Genomic DNA, 16,911 nt, shown 5'->3' on the forward strand with positions numbered 1-16,911 from the left:
GCATCAAAATCATTCAGAACACAGTTCTCCCTCTAAATCATTGACCCACCAAGTTTGAATAGACACACAACAACATGGTTAGGTGTTTAAAGACCCCAAAGAATGCTTGGGGAAAGGGATCAAGGCCAGTGTTGGGTGGCTGCACGTACACACACTGTTCTTTTCATGGAGTTGGGGAAACAAGTATTTATTCATGCTTAGCCAAAAACTGCAATTTTTTAAACCAACCATTAGTTCCCCCTTCTAGTCCAAAATCCCATTGATCCAACAATGAGTTTCTCCTCAAGTACAAAACACATACAACAATGGGTGTCAAAGAAGGCAAGTGTCAGTGGGTTCACACCATGTTGGGAAGCTGCCAAAATGGTGGCAGCAGACCAGCGCCTAAGCAGGAGAGCTCTCTCCCTTATCGAGCAGCACAGTTCAGTGAAATTAAAAAAACCTTTCCTGCTTTGTGATAGTGCCAATACATTACCTTTGTGTCCTGCTGTTGCTTGTTGACGCCATGTTTTCTCTGCACTTTATAGGCTCATTCCCATGATGAGAAGTGATTCCTTTCTTTCAAAGCTCAGGAGGAGCCACCTGCCAGAATCGATGCAGATGGATCTGTCCGAGCTCCGTCCTCAATTCTGATCTTTGAACTCCAGAACCAAAAAGCCTAGAAAGAGCATTGTATAGCTCTTCCGGGCTTTAAAATAAAGTGAAGTGTTTCCAACAAAGGCCTTCACCTCACCATCAGATTTCTTGTCACAATGGAGAGAACTGCTGGATCTGTGACTCTTAACTTGACTCCCTCTGCCTCTGAGCACCTGTTGTTCTTTGAAATTTACTGTTTTTGACCAGAGTAGACCGTGCATACCACATTAACCATGATCTTTTGCATTTGGCCCTCAATCTATCTTGACTTGACACTGGGCCATAATGTTGTTTCACGTTACCCTAAATATACTAGCAGAGAAATTGGGGGTGGGGGGGATTGCCATGTTGTCAACATGGGAGTCAGTGTTATGTTTCACTCATAACCTCCTACACCAGTGATTCCTCTCCTTCCTAAAACAGTCCACCACGGTGAGACTGGGAGTGATTCTTTGGTTTTGTTAATGGGATGAGATAACCCTCCCCCCTATTTTTTACCAATAAGGGTGGGAGACCCGGCAGATCGCCCGGTCTCTCTTTTCTAACTAAAATGGTTAACTCGGGGTTGAAGGATGAAGGACAAGAAATTAAACTAAAGCCAAAGTCACAGTCTCTATAAAAAAAATGAATGCAGACAAGTCTTAGCAGACCAGGGGTTCCATGTGGAATATTGATCTGGAAAGACTTGGCTGTGGGTGTGCGACTGTGCACAGTGCCTGATACCTCCACGTCATTTAATGCTGCGTTAACAGTTTTCATCAGAAGACCCCAGAAAAGACAGAAGTGTTCCTAGGCAGGGTGAAGTTCCTCCTCCAGCTACTTGACCCATTATTTTTGGAGGACTTCTTTAGTGACAGTGCTAGCACCTAAGCGAAGGACAGCAGCAGCAGAAGGCCACAGAATGAGCAACCTGGTCCTACTCCACACATGCCTGGGTTCTCCTTGATGCAGCTCACTTTTAATTATTATTTATTATTTCCCATTTTCAGTACAATCTGCATAACATGTGTCTTTGTTGTAGCCAGGGATTCACAGACTGGAGAAGACCCCTCCCTCCTCACACCTATGTGGTTGTTTGTCAGCCTTTCCTTCCATGATGTGTGTCCGAAGTCGGCCCCAACCGCTCTGGACTTGGCGGTGACCCCCACCAACCGCCAGCCACACCTGGAGCCCTGTCACATCCCCAATGCTGAGCCCAGAGCCTGCTGCCTCCCCTGGCCCCAGCCCCCTTACCCAGCCCAGGGGGAACATGGGGCGCGCTTGGGGAGAGGAGGAAGAAAAATGCCACAGGCCAGAGGAGGCAGGAAGACACTGCGGGCCAGCTGAGCTGTGTGGCAGAGCAGCAGGAGAGGCCCACCAAACAGCTGATCTGTGCAGTTACCACCAAGCACTGTCACAGCACAGGAGCTGCTGCAGGGTGCCGTCAGGGCTGATGGAGGCAGGGTTGCCCAAGCAAGTGCCGAGGATGGGCTGAGCCCAGGTGGGGCAGCAGTGGGGATGCCTGGTTGGGAAAGCAGAGTCAGGGGAGGGCTGGAACAAGTTCTCCATTAGGTACCAACCCGGGGAGGCGGGAGAGTTCCCCAGTGATGGGCAGAACCTGGTCCATCCCCGGGAGGGCACTGCCGGTGCAGGTAGTGGATTGGAGGAACAGGGGGCAGATTGGCTACCCCGGGGAGGGGGTGGGCTGGAAGGGCACTATAAAGGGAGGGCTCTCAGTGAGACTGAGGAGGAGATGGCTGGCATGACTACAGAGCAAGGGTGGAGGAAGTTCACGACACAGCAGGCAGGAGGAGGAACAAGGTGGCACAACCCCCTCCTCTGCCTATTCTGAGGCTGAGGGAGACCCTCCCGCCACTACGCCCAGGAAGACGGCTGAGGGAGGGACCGGTGGGTCGAATGATGCAGGAACTCACAGTGTATAAAAGTGCACAGAAAGGGATTGGCAAGGTGATGCCAACAGCACCATGCCATCTACAGCTCCCTTCCCTGGAGGAAAGCAAGCCCTTTGAGAATCGATTCCTATGATAATGAGCCACTCAGTGCCAATGCCCAGGAGATGCTGAAGACAAAAAACTCTCATGCTCAGTGATCATATTCCACTTCCCACAATGGAGTTATGCTATGTGAGGGATGTTTCTTCGCTTGGGATCTGATAGGATGGTTTGTTGCTGTTAAGAAAAATGCTGCCACCTGTCACTGCCTGGCCAGTGCCTGCCTGCCTGCACTGCTACTGCATGGAAAGAACTGAATGAAACACACAATCTTTTTGGAAGGGGGGAGTCATTACAGCTTCATTTCCCAAATTAGTTTCACCATTCTGGAAGCAACTTTAATGAGCTGGGCCAGTGATTTACAGATGTATTTTTGGCTCGTTTGTTTTGCATAACTCTAGTACCAATCTTTGTTATTATACTTTTTCTAGTTACCACAAAAGTATGTTGTGATTCTTCACAATTTAGAGGCTAACTAGATGAGATACCGGGAAAATTCATGATCAGTTTCCCACAAGTTTTAAATAGAAATAGCAGCTGTGTGGACCCTTGATTTGGACTGGGTTTATATGGGAGTTTCCTCCCCCGCCACTCCTAATCAGTTTTGCTTAGGCTATTATTAGCCTTGGAAGTACAAAATGGGTGTTTCCTCTCTTGTAAGTAGGGTTGCTAGGTCTTTCTGGCAACCAATGGGAGGGAGTGGTGATACTCACCTGGACTTCCCTTTCATGTGCATGATGATGTCACTTCCAGAAATGATATTACTGCGCAGAGCTGTGCGCAGTTCTGTGGGTGCAGGCACACTTTGTGTCTGTGCATATTCCTTTAGAATTCATCCCAAATACTGCGTTTCATGCATGAAACACATTCCCATGCTCCATGCGATAATGTCCCTTGCAGAAGTAACATCTTTGTGCACGGGAGTCAGGAGCACACATGCCCTTTTGCTTAGGCTGCCTGCTGGTGGTGGACAATTGCCGGGTGGCCTGCCTCCTCCAAAGGGAGGTAGAGGGACAAACAACCAGGAGCTTGCCCACCAATCGTGGGCATTTGGTAACCCTTTTTGCAAGGCTAATTGCACCATGAGACAAGGGTGGTGGTTTTGATTTGTGAAACCCTACAGCAGTGGAAGAGTTCAATTCCATGCAGGCCACACCCTGCATGGCCCCAGTTTGAGTTGAGGGTCTGTCTGGCTGCCAATTTTATTTTCAAATGCTGAGAAGAACCAACCACAGATTCCCCACCATCTCATTTAGTTAGACCTTTTGTGGAAAGAGGAACAGTACAGAAAACAGTGTGTAAGCAAAATCAAGCTATACAGAAAATATAAATTTGGTCTATAGAAACTTTTTTTTTAAGTCAGGCTTTGTCTTCTGATTTCTTCAGTCAGTTAGTAACGCCTGTCTTATTTTGGGACTGCTGCATAAATAAATGTATAAAGCAGCAATGACAAGCAGGGAGCTCCAATTTAATTCTATGTAGAAGGAGCTAACATATAGGAAAACTATTGTTGCTAATTCTATTTGTAAAACATGTTAACGAGTTACCTAATTTGAGTGCCAGATAAAGACGGGAAAACTCTCTTCTTGGGAGAATAGAAGTGTGAACAGTGAAAACCCAAAGATTTCAGTAAGGGGGGGCAGTATGCTAATAAGCATGAAATTTAAACATTTTAAGGTAAAGATTAGTATTATAAACAGGCTGTAACTCTGCAGAATATCAAAAGAACGTTTTAGAACATAAGTTCTGTTTGGCCTTTATCCAAACTGGGGAGAGGAAAACCACTACACGCCCTTTATCTCTTGAGACTCAGGTAGCCTGGCTTGCGGTGGGAAGGAACCCTGTCATCTCATTACATGTTGGCTTTACTGCACTGGATAATTAAAGTACTTTCCCATCCTGTCTGTACTATGATTCCAGGCAGGCTCTAAACAAACAAACAAACAATGCCTGTGTAGCTAACACCATGCTGCAGCGCAACATGCCAATTATCCAAAGGTTATCTCTCTCCACAGTCATCCCTGCAGCATCTCTTAATAGCTGAGCTGCCACTGTGCAGAATATCATTAACAATCTGACGGAGCACAAGAGTTGTGGGCCTCTTTTCACTGTAAACAGGCAAACGACATACAATAATCATGAATGCAAATGAAAACCTCAACAAATCAGGGCAGGCATCATGGAGTGCCAGGTTCTAACACATTAATAAAGATGATTATGTCGACATCAGTAGCTGCCACATTCTTTTTCCACTGTGCATGGCAAAGCTAGAGGTGTACAGACAGGCAAATGAACAGCTGATAGAACAGTCAGCAGCAGAATATGCAATTAAATAGTACAATGCAGGAGCTCACTGTATGTTCTAGTTTCTTTTATAGTAGGAGTAATTGTTGATTCAAAGCCACATTGCCAAAATGGCAGTTTCTACACTTGGGCCCAGGCTGACATCTGACCTTGTATGGCACAGCCTTATCCTGCATATCAGGCTGCCATCACGCAACACCTTTGGTCTGGGAAAGGGTCATCAAGGTTACAGGGGAACTGAGGCTTTGGCTCAGCTTGTCAAGGCTTCCTGCTACTCTGCCAACCTGGGGATGCTTCACTGTAACAGTTCACTAAGGACATCAGTAGTCTGTTAGTTTCAGGTTGTGTTGCCAACAGATTGGGAAATTACTGGGTATTTTTGGGTGCAGCCTGAGGTCAGTTTGGTGAACAGAGGGACCTTAGCAGGGTATAATGAATAACAACAACATTTGATTTATACACCGCCCTTCAGGACAACTTAATGCCCACTCAGAGTGGTTCACAAAGTGTGTTGTTGTTATCCTCACAACAATTACCCTGTGAGGTGGGTGGGACTAAGAGAGCTCTGAGAAGCTGTAACTGACTCAAGGTCACCCAGCTAGCTTCAAGCGGAGGAGTAAGGAATCAAACCCAGTTCTCCAGAGTCCACCCTCCAAGGCAGCCATTTTCTCCAGGGGAGCTGATCTCTTTAGTCTGGAGAGCAATAGTAATTACAGGAGATTTACAGGCCCCACCTGGAGAGTGGTAACCCCAGTTTCAGGGAAGGGAAGAATTTTTGCTTGTTATAAAAGTCACTGCTATAAGACCCACAACTGTTTGGCCTTCTTCATCAAACCGAGAGTTTTCTTGTGATCATTTGAGGACTTTGGTTTCACAACTGGCCCTTTTGTTTTAGGAAGGTGATAGGCCTTTGGATTAAGCAGGCTGACACTTTGAAGTAGTCACCAAAGAGGCGATGGTTACTTTAAAATGTCAAAACCCATTTAATTCAAAGGTGGTAGTAGGGGCTTTGGATTCCCCAAACCAGTCCAACAGCTGGAATGGGGTTCAGCTACATTAGATCTCTGTCCACCATCATTTTTGCTCTTGAATTTACTAGCAGTTGGTCTGGGCAACTTAAGGTGAATGGTTAATAGAGAAATGGCTTGTTTATTCAATTCATTCTATTTCAGCTCTCTTTTTCCCCTCCCCATTTCCATTGTGCACAACTGGATTGCCAGGTCCACTGGGGGCCAAACTGGGGGACAGGGGCAGTGAATGGGAGGGTAGTGGGTACTTACCCCAAACCAAAGTGTTTGAGGCCAATTTTTTAGAGAATCAGCACAACCTGCCCCTTCTGCATGGAGCCAGAAATGACATCTTTTTCTGGTGTGACAGGTGGGCGTTCACATGCACTTCACACATGTGCCTCAAGCTTGCCTCCAGTCTTTCCAAGTACCTCTTCCCCCAAGTGGCCAGGTGAGTGGTGGCAGTCTGCAGAGGCTGGAGGAGGCTGGGGGCTGAGGGGGGTCTGGCAAAGTTGACAATAATCTCTGACTACCTATTTATTTTTATTTATTTATTTATTCAATTTATATACCGCCCATCCCCAGGGGCTCTACAAGAGATGGTTCCAAACTTCATGGAACCCCTTCCATATCATCTTGTCTGCTCAGGAACCCATTCATATTTGCAATGGAAATGGACCCCCTGTGTATTATGAAAGATCCTGGGGCTTGTTAAGTTTCATAATTGCTATTCATAAATTGTGGTTGTATCATCGAAATTGCCTAGTGATCCTAGATATGTAACTTTACATTTCAAGAAAATTTGCTTTTGGCAAATTTGTCTACTATTATTGAGCTTTCCCATGTGAAAACTCAATAACAGTCTGAAAACCACTAGCTTACTTCCAGGATTTTACTAGACTACAGCTTTACTGGGAATCATCTTGAATAGCATGTCTAGGATTGACATAAAAGATGTGCTGGTTTGGAGTATAGAAAGTCAGAGCTGATTTCCTTTCTGTCTTCCAGTCACCAAATCTGAAAAATCTGGAGCACTCTAATTACCTCTAAGTGGTTACTGAGAGAAAGAGGATGCCGGAACGGAGTAGGCTTGCCACCCCCCTGCTCAGGGCAAGAGAACCCACACCTGCCAGCCCCTGGCCCCACTCAGCTGGCATGGTGAGGCATGCCACTCAGCTGGCATGGTAGTAGAGGAGCTGCAGGCACACTGAAGCTGTTTAATAAAAATGGCCTCCAAAGGGGCAATTTTATGGAACTGAATTTCCTGCAACTCACAGCTCCCCCATCATGCCCGAAAATGTCATTTTCCAGCACTGGTGGGGGGGGGGGGCACATTGAAGCCCAGTTCAGTAAAAATCACCCATTTGGAAACGATTTTTACTGAACTGGGCTTCAGTGTGCCCTGCAGATCCTCCGTTGTGCTCATCTTCCAGAGTGATGGGGGAGCTTCAGGTTGCACTGAAGCTCGGTTCAGTAAAAATCACCTGTTGGAAAGGGATTTTTACTGAACTGCGCACCCCATGTTTCTTCCATCGAGTTGGAAAATGACATCATTTTCTGGCATGATGGGGGAGCTCGGGAGCACAAAAGTGTTTTGGAAGCACACAGGAAATAAGTACCCCCACTGCCCCCAGCCCCCTTTACTCCTGCTTGGGCCCCTGGCAACCCCAGAATGGATGGACTATTGGCCAGATCCAGTAGGCTCTTCTTATGTTCATATGTTAACTATCCGTTCAGTTATTGTTTCTCTGAACACCAAACCTCAAGCAGGACCTCACATAAAATCCACATGCTGAAGAAACAATGGACAGAAACTGTTGACATTTTGCAGATTTAAACCAATTAATGACAATACTTTTCTATAGCAAAATCACATAGTTGTACACCAATCTCTTATCTCTAGTCTATGTTCAGTCCTTTGATGTGGCATCATTTTTTATATTGTAAATTTCCAGAGGACAATATATGACAGAAATCTACTTCAGATGTCTACTAATTGCTAGGCTTGGATCACTGACGGAAGAAACAGACCATGCAAACCAAAATAAAAAGAGTTCTCTGCACTTAATTAAAACAGCTGGGTGAAAACCAATACTGTCCTTGTGTGTAACTTCCTTTGCCTTGCCACTAACCATATTTAACAATTCACTTCTGAATGTAACAGTCCCTCTCAAACAATGGTGCTGCTCAAAATAGTTTCTGCCGTTTTATAGATTCACTCACTAAATAAAGAATGAGCTAGCAAGGAGAGTTATACACCCTGACCATAATGCCCTGTGAATATGACCTTTAATTTATACATGATCAAAACCAACTGCCCAAACAAGGCATTACAATAACCACAGCAACTTGCCTCATTAAAGAAGTAACAATAAACGTTCTGTTTAAATAGATGTTTTTATCTTTGGCTAAGTCCTTTGTAAATTTTACAAATTGGCTCATAAGCAATGACTTAACTTTTGCTCTTTCATGAGTTCATAATCCAGACCAATACATGAGAATCAAATTATGTCATTACAGGAAAGTAGACATTATGAGACTGGAAAAGGCAGCAAATACTTGCAGTGTGTAACCCATTACAAGGAAAAACTATTTATTGTGATCTGTGATGTATCCCTTTAACCAAACTTTCCCCTCAAATAAGAAAGATCTGGGGTCTCCTTTAACTTGGGGTACAATATTGTAGATGCATATTTTATGCGGGCTTCATAAAACCAGACTTCATAAGATCAAGCTAAGCATGCCTTAGAAGGGGCCATGGCTCAGTGGCAAAGCAAATGTTGAAGGTCCCAGGGTTAGTCCCTGACACAAAAAAGGAAGCAAGTTGGGAAGAATTCTTCTCTGCCTGAGACTCTAGGGAGCCACTGCAAATCAGAATAGATGATTACTGAGCTTAGTGGATTAAGGGTCTGACTCATGGTCCAAAGAACATAAAACGTAAGAAAAGTCCTACAGGATCAGACCAAAAGTCCATCTAGTCCAGCAGTCTGTTTCTCACAGTAGCCAACTAGAAGCCTTCAAAAAACCCACAAGCAAAGAAGAAAAGCAACTGCCTATACCTGCTGTTTTCCCTCTGGTGTTCACTGAAGTTTCATTTAGCCATCTTGGCTAGGAGCCATTAATATCCTCCACGAATTTATCTACTCTCTTGTTCAAGGCATCTAAGCCCTCTTGTGGTAGTAAAATCCATAAGTATATTGTGCATTTTGTGATGAAGTACCTCCTTCAGTCTGTCATACATCTACAGACCAGCAGGACAGATACATTTTTTCACAGTGTTCAACAGAGAATATTCTGCTACAAGGTGTAATAAGAGTACTAAGTTGGATAACCACAAGCCAAGAATCTCTTTCTCAGGTTGCCATCCTGCCAAGTAGCCTTCAGGCATCAGAAGAATCTTCAAGGAAAAAAATGACAAGAATAATCCAGCTTTGTATATAGGACACTGGTGTGCTTTATCAGATACTGTTCTATAAGGTCAAAATACTATATGAGACAGTGGTGAGCCAGCTACTCTAGAGAAATGCACAAGCAAATTCCCTCGATATCTTCCCTCTTAATATTTCCTCCTCTGTAGATTCATAACAGAAGAAAGTTTGCATTGTAAATATGCCATGAATATCTGCAACAAGATGGCAGATCAAAGCCATTGATATTAAAAGAAACAAATTTCTTACCCTGTAATAATCTGTGCTGTATACATCTCTTGACATTCCAAAATCTCCAATTTTCACCAACAAGTTTTCACCAACTAGACAATTCCGAGTGGCGAGGTCACGGTGCACAAAGTGCTGTGATGCCAAGTAAACCATACCAGCTGCGATTTGCTGGGCAATATGCAACATCTGTGACTGGGTCAGCTCAGCTAGACGATTACCTTCAGCCATCAGAACTGCATCAGGTCCATGTGCCCTGCATTGAACACATGAAAATATAAGCAGATCCAATTATACATTTCCTAAAGATTGGACATAGCTTCAGAAGAACTGAAAGAGTTAATGAGATCTCTAAATGGCCAATGGTGCAATCCTAAATAGAGTTATACCAGCCTAAGCCCACTGAAAGCAATGTGCTTAGACTGGAGTAACTCTGCTTAGGATTGCACTGTTAGTATACCAAATACACCTTGCAGGAGCAGAACTCCATGGAGCAACCGCAGCAAAACATGCGGAACAGTCCCAATATAACTCCCTATGTGGGAAGGCTCATTATTAGCTCCAAGGGCTTCACTACATCTCCAAGAGGTGGGAACTCCCCCTTGGAAGGGAGGGCGGCTGAAGTAACCACAACAGCACCACATGCACACCTTTGAGACCAACTTGATCTTTGGTGCTCCTGTGAAATATGACACATGACTGTCCTGGTGTCTCTTTGGTTTAATGCAGGCAGCCATCTGCCAAGGGAAGAGGCTGGGGTGGACTGCATTCATGGTGCAGCACCAACTATTTGCTCACACCAACCTCTGTAGTGACCAGGGAGTATCAAGCTTCTATGGGGTTGCCAACTCCCTTGCTCTAACCTGGCTTCTGCACCATTCCAAACTGCTTGTCAGTTGTCTAACCATCATTGTTGCTCCTCTCTACTTGTGATTCTGCACTCTGTCAGTGCAGCATTCGAAGGCGCAGGTGCCTTTCTGATATAAGAGAACTGGCAACACCATTCATCTGCCTTGCTTTTGGTATTCTTGATAATGTTTAATAAATGTGAGGATTGTTTCATAGTTGACTTTCAGGTTTTGGTAGATAAGGATTGGTTCCCAACACCCTGTCCTTCAGAAGAAAAAATAATCTTAAAAATGGGACAATACTTCAGCCTTCGTGTGGATCTTTCATAGCAGGGCTGGCATCGGCACATAGTGAGGTGAGGCACCTGCCAGGGCCCATGGCTTCTGGTGGGGCCCACTGCTGCTGAATGCCTCTCATCTGATGCTTGTACTCACACTCTTCCACTGTTTGCTTGCAAGTGCTTTGTCATTTCTGCTTCCAGCTACATATACTGTTTAACCCTGCTGGAGAAGGGCATGTGGGTGGGGCGCAAAGCCTCAGCATTCCTTCTAGCTGCACCCACCACCCAGTACCATTGGGAAAGGGCATGCAGGCAGTGTGGGCAGCTGTGCCTGCAGGTGGTGGGAGAGCTAGTAAGAGGGAAAAGGGAGGACATGCACGCAGGTAAGGGCATGTGGATGGGAGGGCAAGAAGGGGAGCCTAGTGCTCTGTAAAGGGAGGCCTGAGCACTCTCTGCCTAGGGCTCCACAAAACCTGAAACCAGCTATTTCATAGCTTTTAACAGCCCAGTCTCCAGTTTTGGACTGCTATGCCTATGTCTACAAATGAAAATGTGTTTCTAATCTATGCCACTATTACTGATGCCCATTATTGAAGTTCAAGTGGCAGGTGTGGTACATGTTGTGGAAGCTGACTTGGGGCTAAAGGACTGTACACAAGGGTGGTGTTCATGTTATTAGACATGAGGTTCATTGATTCCTTTTGTTTGTTTCAGGTCACTTTCAACTGATTCTTCCAAATTTTGTAAGTTCTGCCAGCTATAGAACTGTTTCAATTAGAGGGCATGTATAACAACATTTCTACATAACCAAAACAAATGACACCAACCTGATTCACCAAACTACTGCTGAAGAGCCTGTGTAGTGTAGTGGCTAGAGTGACAGACTAGGATCTGGGTGACCCGGGTTTGAGTCCCTGCTCTGTCACAGAACTTGATGGGTGACTTTGGGCCACTCAAAAACTCTCAGCCTAATTTACACTGTGGGGTTTGTTGTGAGGGAAAAAATGGAGGAGCAGAGAATGATGTAAGCTGCTTTGGGTCCCCACTGGGGGGAAAGGCAAGGTACAAATGAAGTTTTAAAAAAACTGTCACCATTTCCTTTCATTATATCTTGAGTGTACATGAAATGTATGTTTCATATTTGGGGCAGTTCCTCAATACAAGCCCTAACACAAACTTGATAAGAATTGCAAGTATTGTCATAAAGCCCCTGTTTGCTTTTAACTTTAGTCTGCAGGACAGTTATTGCCTTTTTGATCATCTGGAAGGAGTGTTCAGGACAACTTGGTTCCTCTTCTTTGTTGCTGAATCACAGGGCTCTAGACAAAAGCTACAACGGAAGCATATTTAAAGTAGGTAGCACTGCAGGATCTGAGTCCAGAGCTACTTTAGAAACCAACAAGAGTTTTATAAACTTTTGAGAGTCAGAGATCCCTTCTTCAAGTTCAAAGACAGATTAGGGTGGGATAAACTGAGGGGTCTGATTACACATGAGCTAAATGCAAGGTGGGTTGGACGAAACCTCACCCCAACTCCCATTTAACATTTGATTGCACTCACCAAAATGGTGGGTGGATGGGCTTTGTCAGTCCCTGCTTTCCACCCAACATACTTTTGCAGATAGAAGAGGGCTGTGTGTGTAGGGTGTGTGTGTGTGTGTGTAATTTTCATCTTACTGCCAGAGATACTTGTCTCCTGGGCAGACACATGTCTCCAAGTGAGTCCCTTCTCACTTGAGCTGTGTGGCAAGTGTTGGGACGACAAATTAGCCTTAACTACATTGACCTTTTGCAGGCAATCCAGAAATTTGCCATCAAGACAAAACTCTGACCAGAAAACACCAATATAGTGACTGTCGCTAAGTTTGCAAACTTAGCAAATTAGCATAAATTTACTTCTAAATTCTGTATTTTGTGTCTAGAAAATCATGGATTTTTTAAAAAAGAAACTTGAACAGCAAAGGAAAAGGAAAGATGCCACACAGGATGTTGCTCATCAATTAGATAAAAAATTGAAATCCAAAAAGAGGAGCAGGCAGGTTTGCAGGGTTGACACCTCCCTGTTATTACTGGGTACTAAGCTGCAAAAATTTCACATTTTACGATCTTTTAATCATAGGAGCTTGAAAACATTTTGAAAATAAAAGCGGAGAATTGTTATAATTTTGAGAGCAGCACATGGACGGTCTTGCTGTGGGCTGGGGACTCCCACACACATGCATTTCAAGGGACCACCATGTAGCCAGATGTCCAGGCAAAGAGAACACTGCTCCAGATGCAGATGCGATGACGTGCTGAATTAAACATGCCAACTGCAATACAGCATCATTTCATGGCGGACAGGTGGTGCAAGCCCTTTTGCTACCATGTAGGGTGATGGCAATTCCCTGTTAATAACTCACTGCCAGATAGTTAAGGTTGTGCCAATGCAGCTTAAGGGTCCGTTGTGGCTGAAACGCCTCTGAGAAGGCACAGTGCTCTGTTATTCCATTCATTGCTCTGCATCTATAAACTGTTGTTTTTGTGAAAAAAACAATTTTGCCCCACCTTGTTGGGCAGGTACGACAAAAGGCTCAGCTTATTATTGGGATGCTGTTGCAGCAGTCACCACATATATAGGTGGTCTGTTAAATTATGAATCTCTGACTAAAATCCGTAAGAACCATTTCCATCAAAATTGGAAATAGGCTTTTCTTTTTAGTTTGCATAGAACCACCCAACCCTGCAGGTGTGACTGCAACACTGATTCTGCTGCCTTGGTGCCTCTGTTCCTCCCCTCGCCCTAATGTGGCACATTGGGAGGCTTCTGACCTTCAGCTCCTGTCCTGCAATTTGACACTGTGCTGCAGGAAGCAAACACTGAAGGACACTGAGGAGAGGGGGGGCTTTAGCAGTGAAAGCTTATTTTTGATCGGTGGCCTTGGGGGGCGCTGCAGGGTAAGAAATCAATGTTCCTTCAGCTACTGATTACAAGCAGCCTTTCATTTGCATCACAAGCTGTGAAAGACTGCAGAAGATTGTCGCTGAGTCTGTTTTAATACAATAATTCTGTGTTCTAAATACAAAAAATAAGTCAACAGAACCAAAACAAGGACTCTGCTGTCTTGGTTCACTTCCCTATTAGAATGTGAGAGGCAGCACCAGATAAAGAGAAGGCCTCCAATGCTGCTGAATGGCTGCAGTGATTATTAATTTTTAATGTGTGCATTCAATTGTAGGAGGCTTTCGCTTTTCCCTAATTCACCACATACCTATTTGCATGTGTCTTTAAATATCACTGATATCTTTTTTTAAAAAGGTTGCCAGGTACTCTGGCTTGAGATGAAAACTCCTCAAACACAATGGGATGTGCTTCCAAGTAAACATGCATTAGATCAGGGTACGGGCAAAGACATTCTCCCTGTGGAAATGGATGTGTGCCCTTTTAGAATCAATGGATTCTCTCCGAGCACGGTGGGGCTGCCTAAGACCCATTTCATAGGATTTAAGCAGCCTCACCTCTCCATGAGGGACTCTTGAAAGAGGAAGCATTTCGCTGCAGAGGAGACCTGGTTGTGGTTTATATCCCCCATCCACAATTTTATGAGTCAAAAGTTCTTACAATTGAAGTAATTTATTATATTCATGTCTTGCCACTCTGCAGTGCACACAAGTAGTTCCTGACAGTACTTCAAACACAACATATAAAACAACAGACATTGAAAGACCTGCCCTGAAGTAGACAAAAGTACATCATTAAAATCCACAGGCCACAATAAAAAAAACACATTTGTAGCAATAAACTGATAATAATCAACAATTAAAGGCAATCTGATCACAGTAAGCGTGACACTCAACAATAATAGGAAACCAGACATCATAAAGGCATACAACAGTTTTTACAAGGCAAGGTGAGAATATCCTTCCTGATCATGCAGCAACAGGCAATGCCTTGTCAGGATGAATTCTCTGGAACTACTTTGATAGGGAAAGGAAAAAGATAGCAGCTAAACCAAAGGTGATATGCTTAAGAACCTGATAGAATATTAGATTTGGAAGGGAAAAAAACACTTATAATTTTCCAGTATTTGGCAATCTGGAAAGTTAAATATTCTTTAAAATTTAACCAAATGACAGATGTTTTGGCATCTCCTGGAGGAAGACATCCTTTTTAACACCACATAGTCCATACAACTTGTTCACAGATGATCCCACAAGTGAGGGACAGACAATTTCGAATCACAAGATTTATCAGAGCCTGAGAATGTGTTCCATTTGGATCAAATGTTTTCACTTGGATATAGCCATATGATCTTTCACTGCAGTTTGGCTTTCCTAATGTCAGCTAAAAAGCATTTCATAAACAAAACAAGCTCTTGCTTTCTAATGGCCTCTTGGAGGTTGGAAATCTGTCCCATTCCCAGCATGACTGCTAAATCTGACTACTGGTCAACTGATCAGGCTTCAGTTAAAAATTCACAATGCAATCCTATAGAGAATTAATCCTGCCTAAAGTCACTAGAAACAGTGGGCTTAAACTGGAGTAATTCTGTATAGGATTGCACTGTTGATCTGAATCTGTGAGGATATGAAATATGCTACTGTTTTTAAAAGAAAGTTTAGATTGTCCAGAGTTTGTGAAGGCTATCAGCTACAGGCATAACTGCCACACATATTAGCATCCCATATTTCTCAATAAGCATTTTTACAAAATAATTTGATATACAATGTGTGCAGGGAACTGGGATTGTCTTTACATGCTCTGCCTCCCCCAGTCTCCACACTGATCTTATGCACAGATCTCATATATATATAAGCAGTATGCATGTAGGCTTCGTATGCACAACCAAGTATCCAGCAAAAATGGGGATGCAGTTTGTTAGGATACAAATAATTGGCCTATGTATTAATGGCATGCAAATATCTAGATTGTATTCAGAAGACCCTGTGACCACATGGATATTGGGGGCATGATGCCGCTACTCTCCTCATAGCAAAGATTGCATGTTGAGTGCTCTAGACTTTGGGAGCAATCCTAAACAGTATGTCACATTTTATTCATAGCAGCTTACCTGCAGAAAAGTGCTCTTGGGATTGCAGCCTTTGATTTGTAGGTCTTCTGTTGTTTTTAAGCTAATGATAGTCAACTTTCGCAACCCCCACACATATTACAGGACACTGACATGCTTGAGAATACAAAGAATACAATATCCGCTCTATATTCTTGCAAACAGAACCATTTTGTGAACCCACCTGAGGAATTTGTTGAGGTCTCCGTGCTTCATGTATTCGAAGACCATGATGAGAGGATCCCCCTCCACACACACCCCATAGAACTTCACAATGTGCTCATGCTGTAAATTGGTCAGCAGTTCTGCCTCTCGATGGAAATCTTTGCGGGCATTGTCGCTAGCGTCTTTTAGTGTCTACAAACGAAAAGGAAGAAAGAATGAAACAAAACAAAGAGAAAGTTAATATGCCTTTCACAAACTTCACACTTTTTCATCTTAAGTAAAAAAATTTGCAGTTTTAAACATTGTGTGCTATGGTGTTTTGTCTGCTACAATTCCTAATATAATTCCTAATTATTCCTAATTTCACCCCCCCCCCCTTTTTTCCCCTTAGATGCTTGTTTTCTGCTGGGAAGAAAAAAAATCTCTTCTAGAGACAGTGGATGCCCCCCCCCCCCGCCGCCCGTTGCTGTCCTCTCTAATGAATCCCCTTCTATAGTAAACTTTCTTCAAAAATTCCGGAGAGCACTGCATTTAGCAGTCTTGTACTTCAGTGGCAGCCCCAGCATCAGGGCTGAAAGCACAGTCTGTGTTACAAAACTGAATGAATTTGCAAGGGACAGCTGTGCTATGACCATATCTCTGTGCCAGTTATAGTTCTATCTGGGCAGTAAAAGGGACCTAGTAAAAGCACACTTTTACAACACTGACCTTCCCCCCCCCAATAAAATGTCCTTTGGAGGAGATGGGGGTGGGCTGAGCTGCCCTGTTGTTCAAGTTTTTGCGGGGAGACCTACATACTGATACATTTAGTCTAAAAAGATGGCAAAATGAATGTGTGCTTTTGATTTCTGTGAACCAGATGATTTGTGTGATGGAACTGTTGCTGTGGTAACGATACATTGGTCTGTCAAACAGCCAAATGCATAATGCAGATAGGTTATTGATGTCTGAGAAATATGGCGCTAAACCATCTTTG

The 16,911-nt window shown here is 43.9% G+C and overlaps 1 protein-coding gene across 1 annotated transcript in view; it reads right to left on the reverse strand.

Annotated features, from left to right (window-relative positions):
- The window catches only part of NTRK2 (neurotrophic receptor tyrosine kinase 2), a 236,432-nt gene that overhangs the window by 32,378 nt on the left and 187,143 nt on the right, over positions 1–16,911 (reverse strand). Inside the window, exons 16-17 of the mRNA XM_054987587.1 lie at positions 15,955–16,127; positions 9,616–9,850 (exon numbers count right to left, since the gene is read on the reverse strand). Of these exons, the coding sequence (XP_054843562.1) occupies positions 9,616–9,850; positions 15,955–16,127 (408 nt within the window). The remainder of the gene's footprint in view (positions 1–9,615; positions 9,851–15,954; positions 16,128–16,911) is intronic.

This window comes from Eublepharis macularius, chromosome 8 (assembly GCF_028583425.1).
Source record: "Eublepharis macularius isolate TG4126 chromosome 8, MPM_Emac_v1.0, whole genome shotgun sequence".
NCBI lineage: Eukaryota > Metazoa > Chordata > Lepidosauria > Squamata > Eublepharidae > Eublepharis > Eublepharis macularius.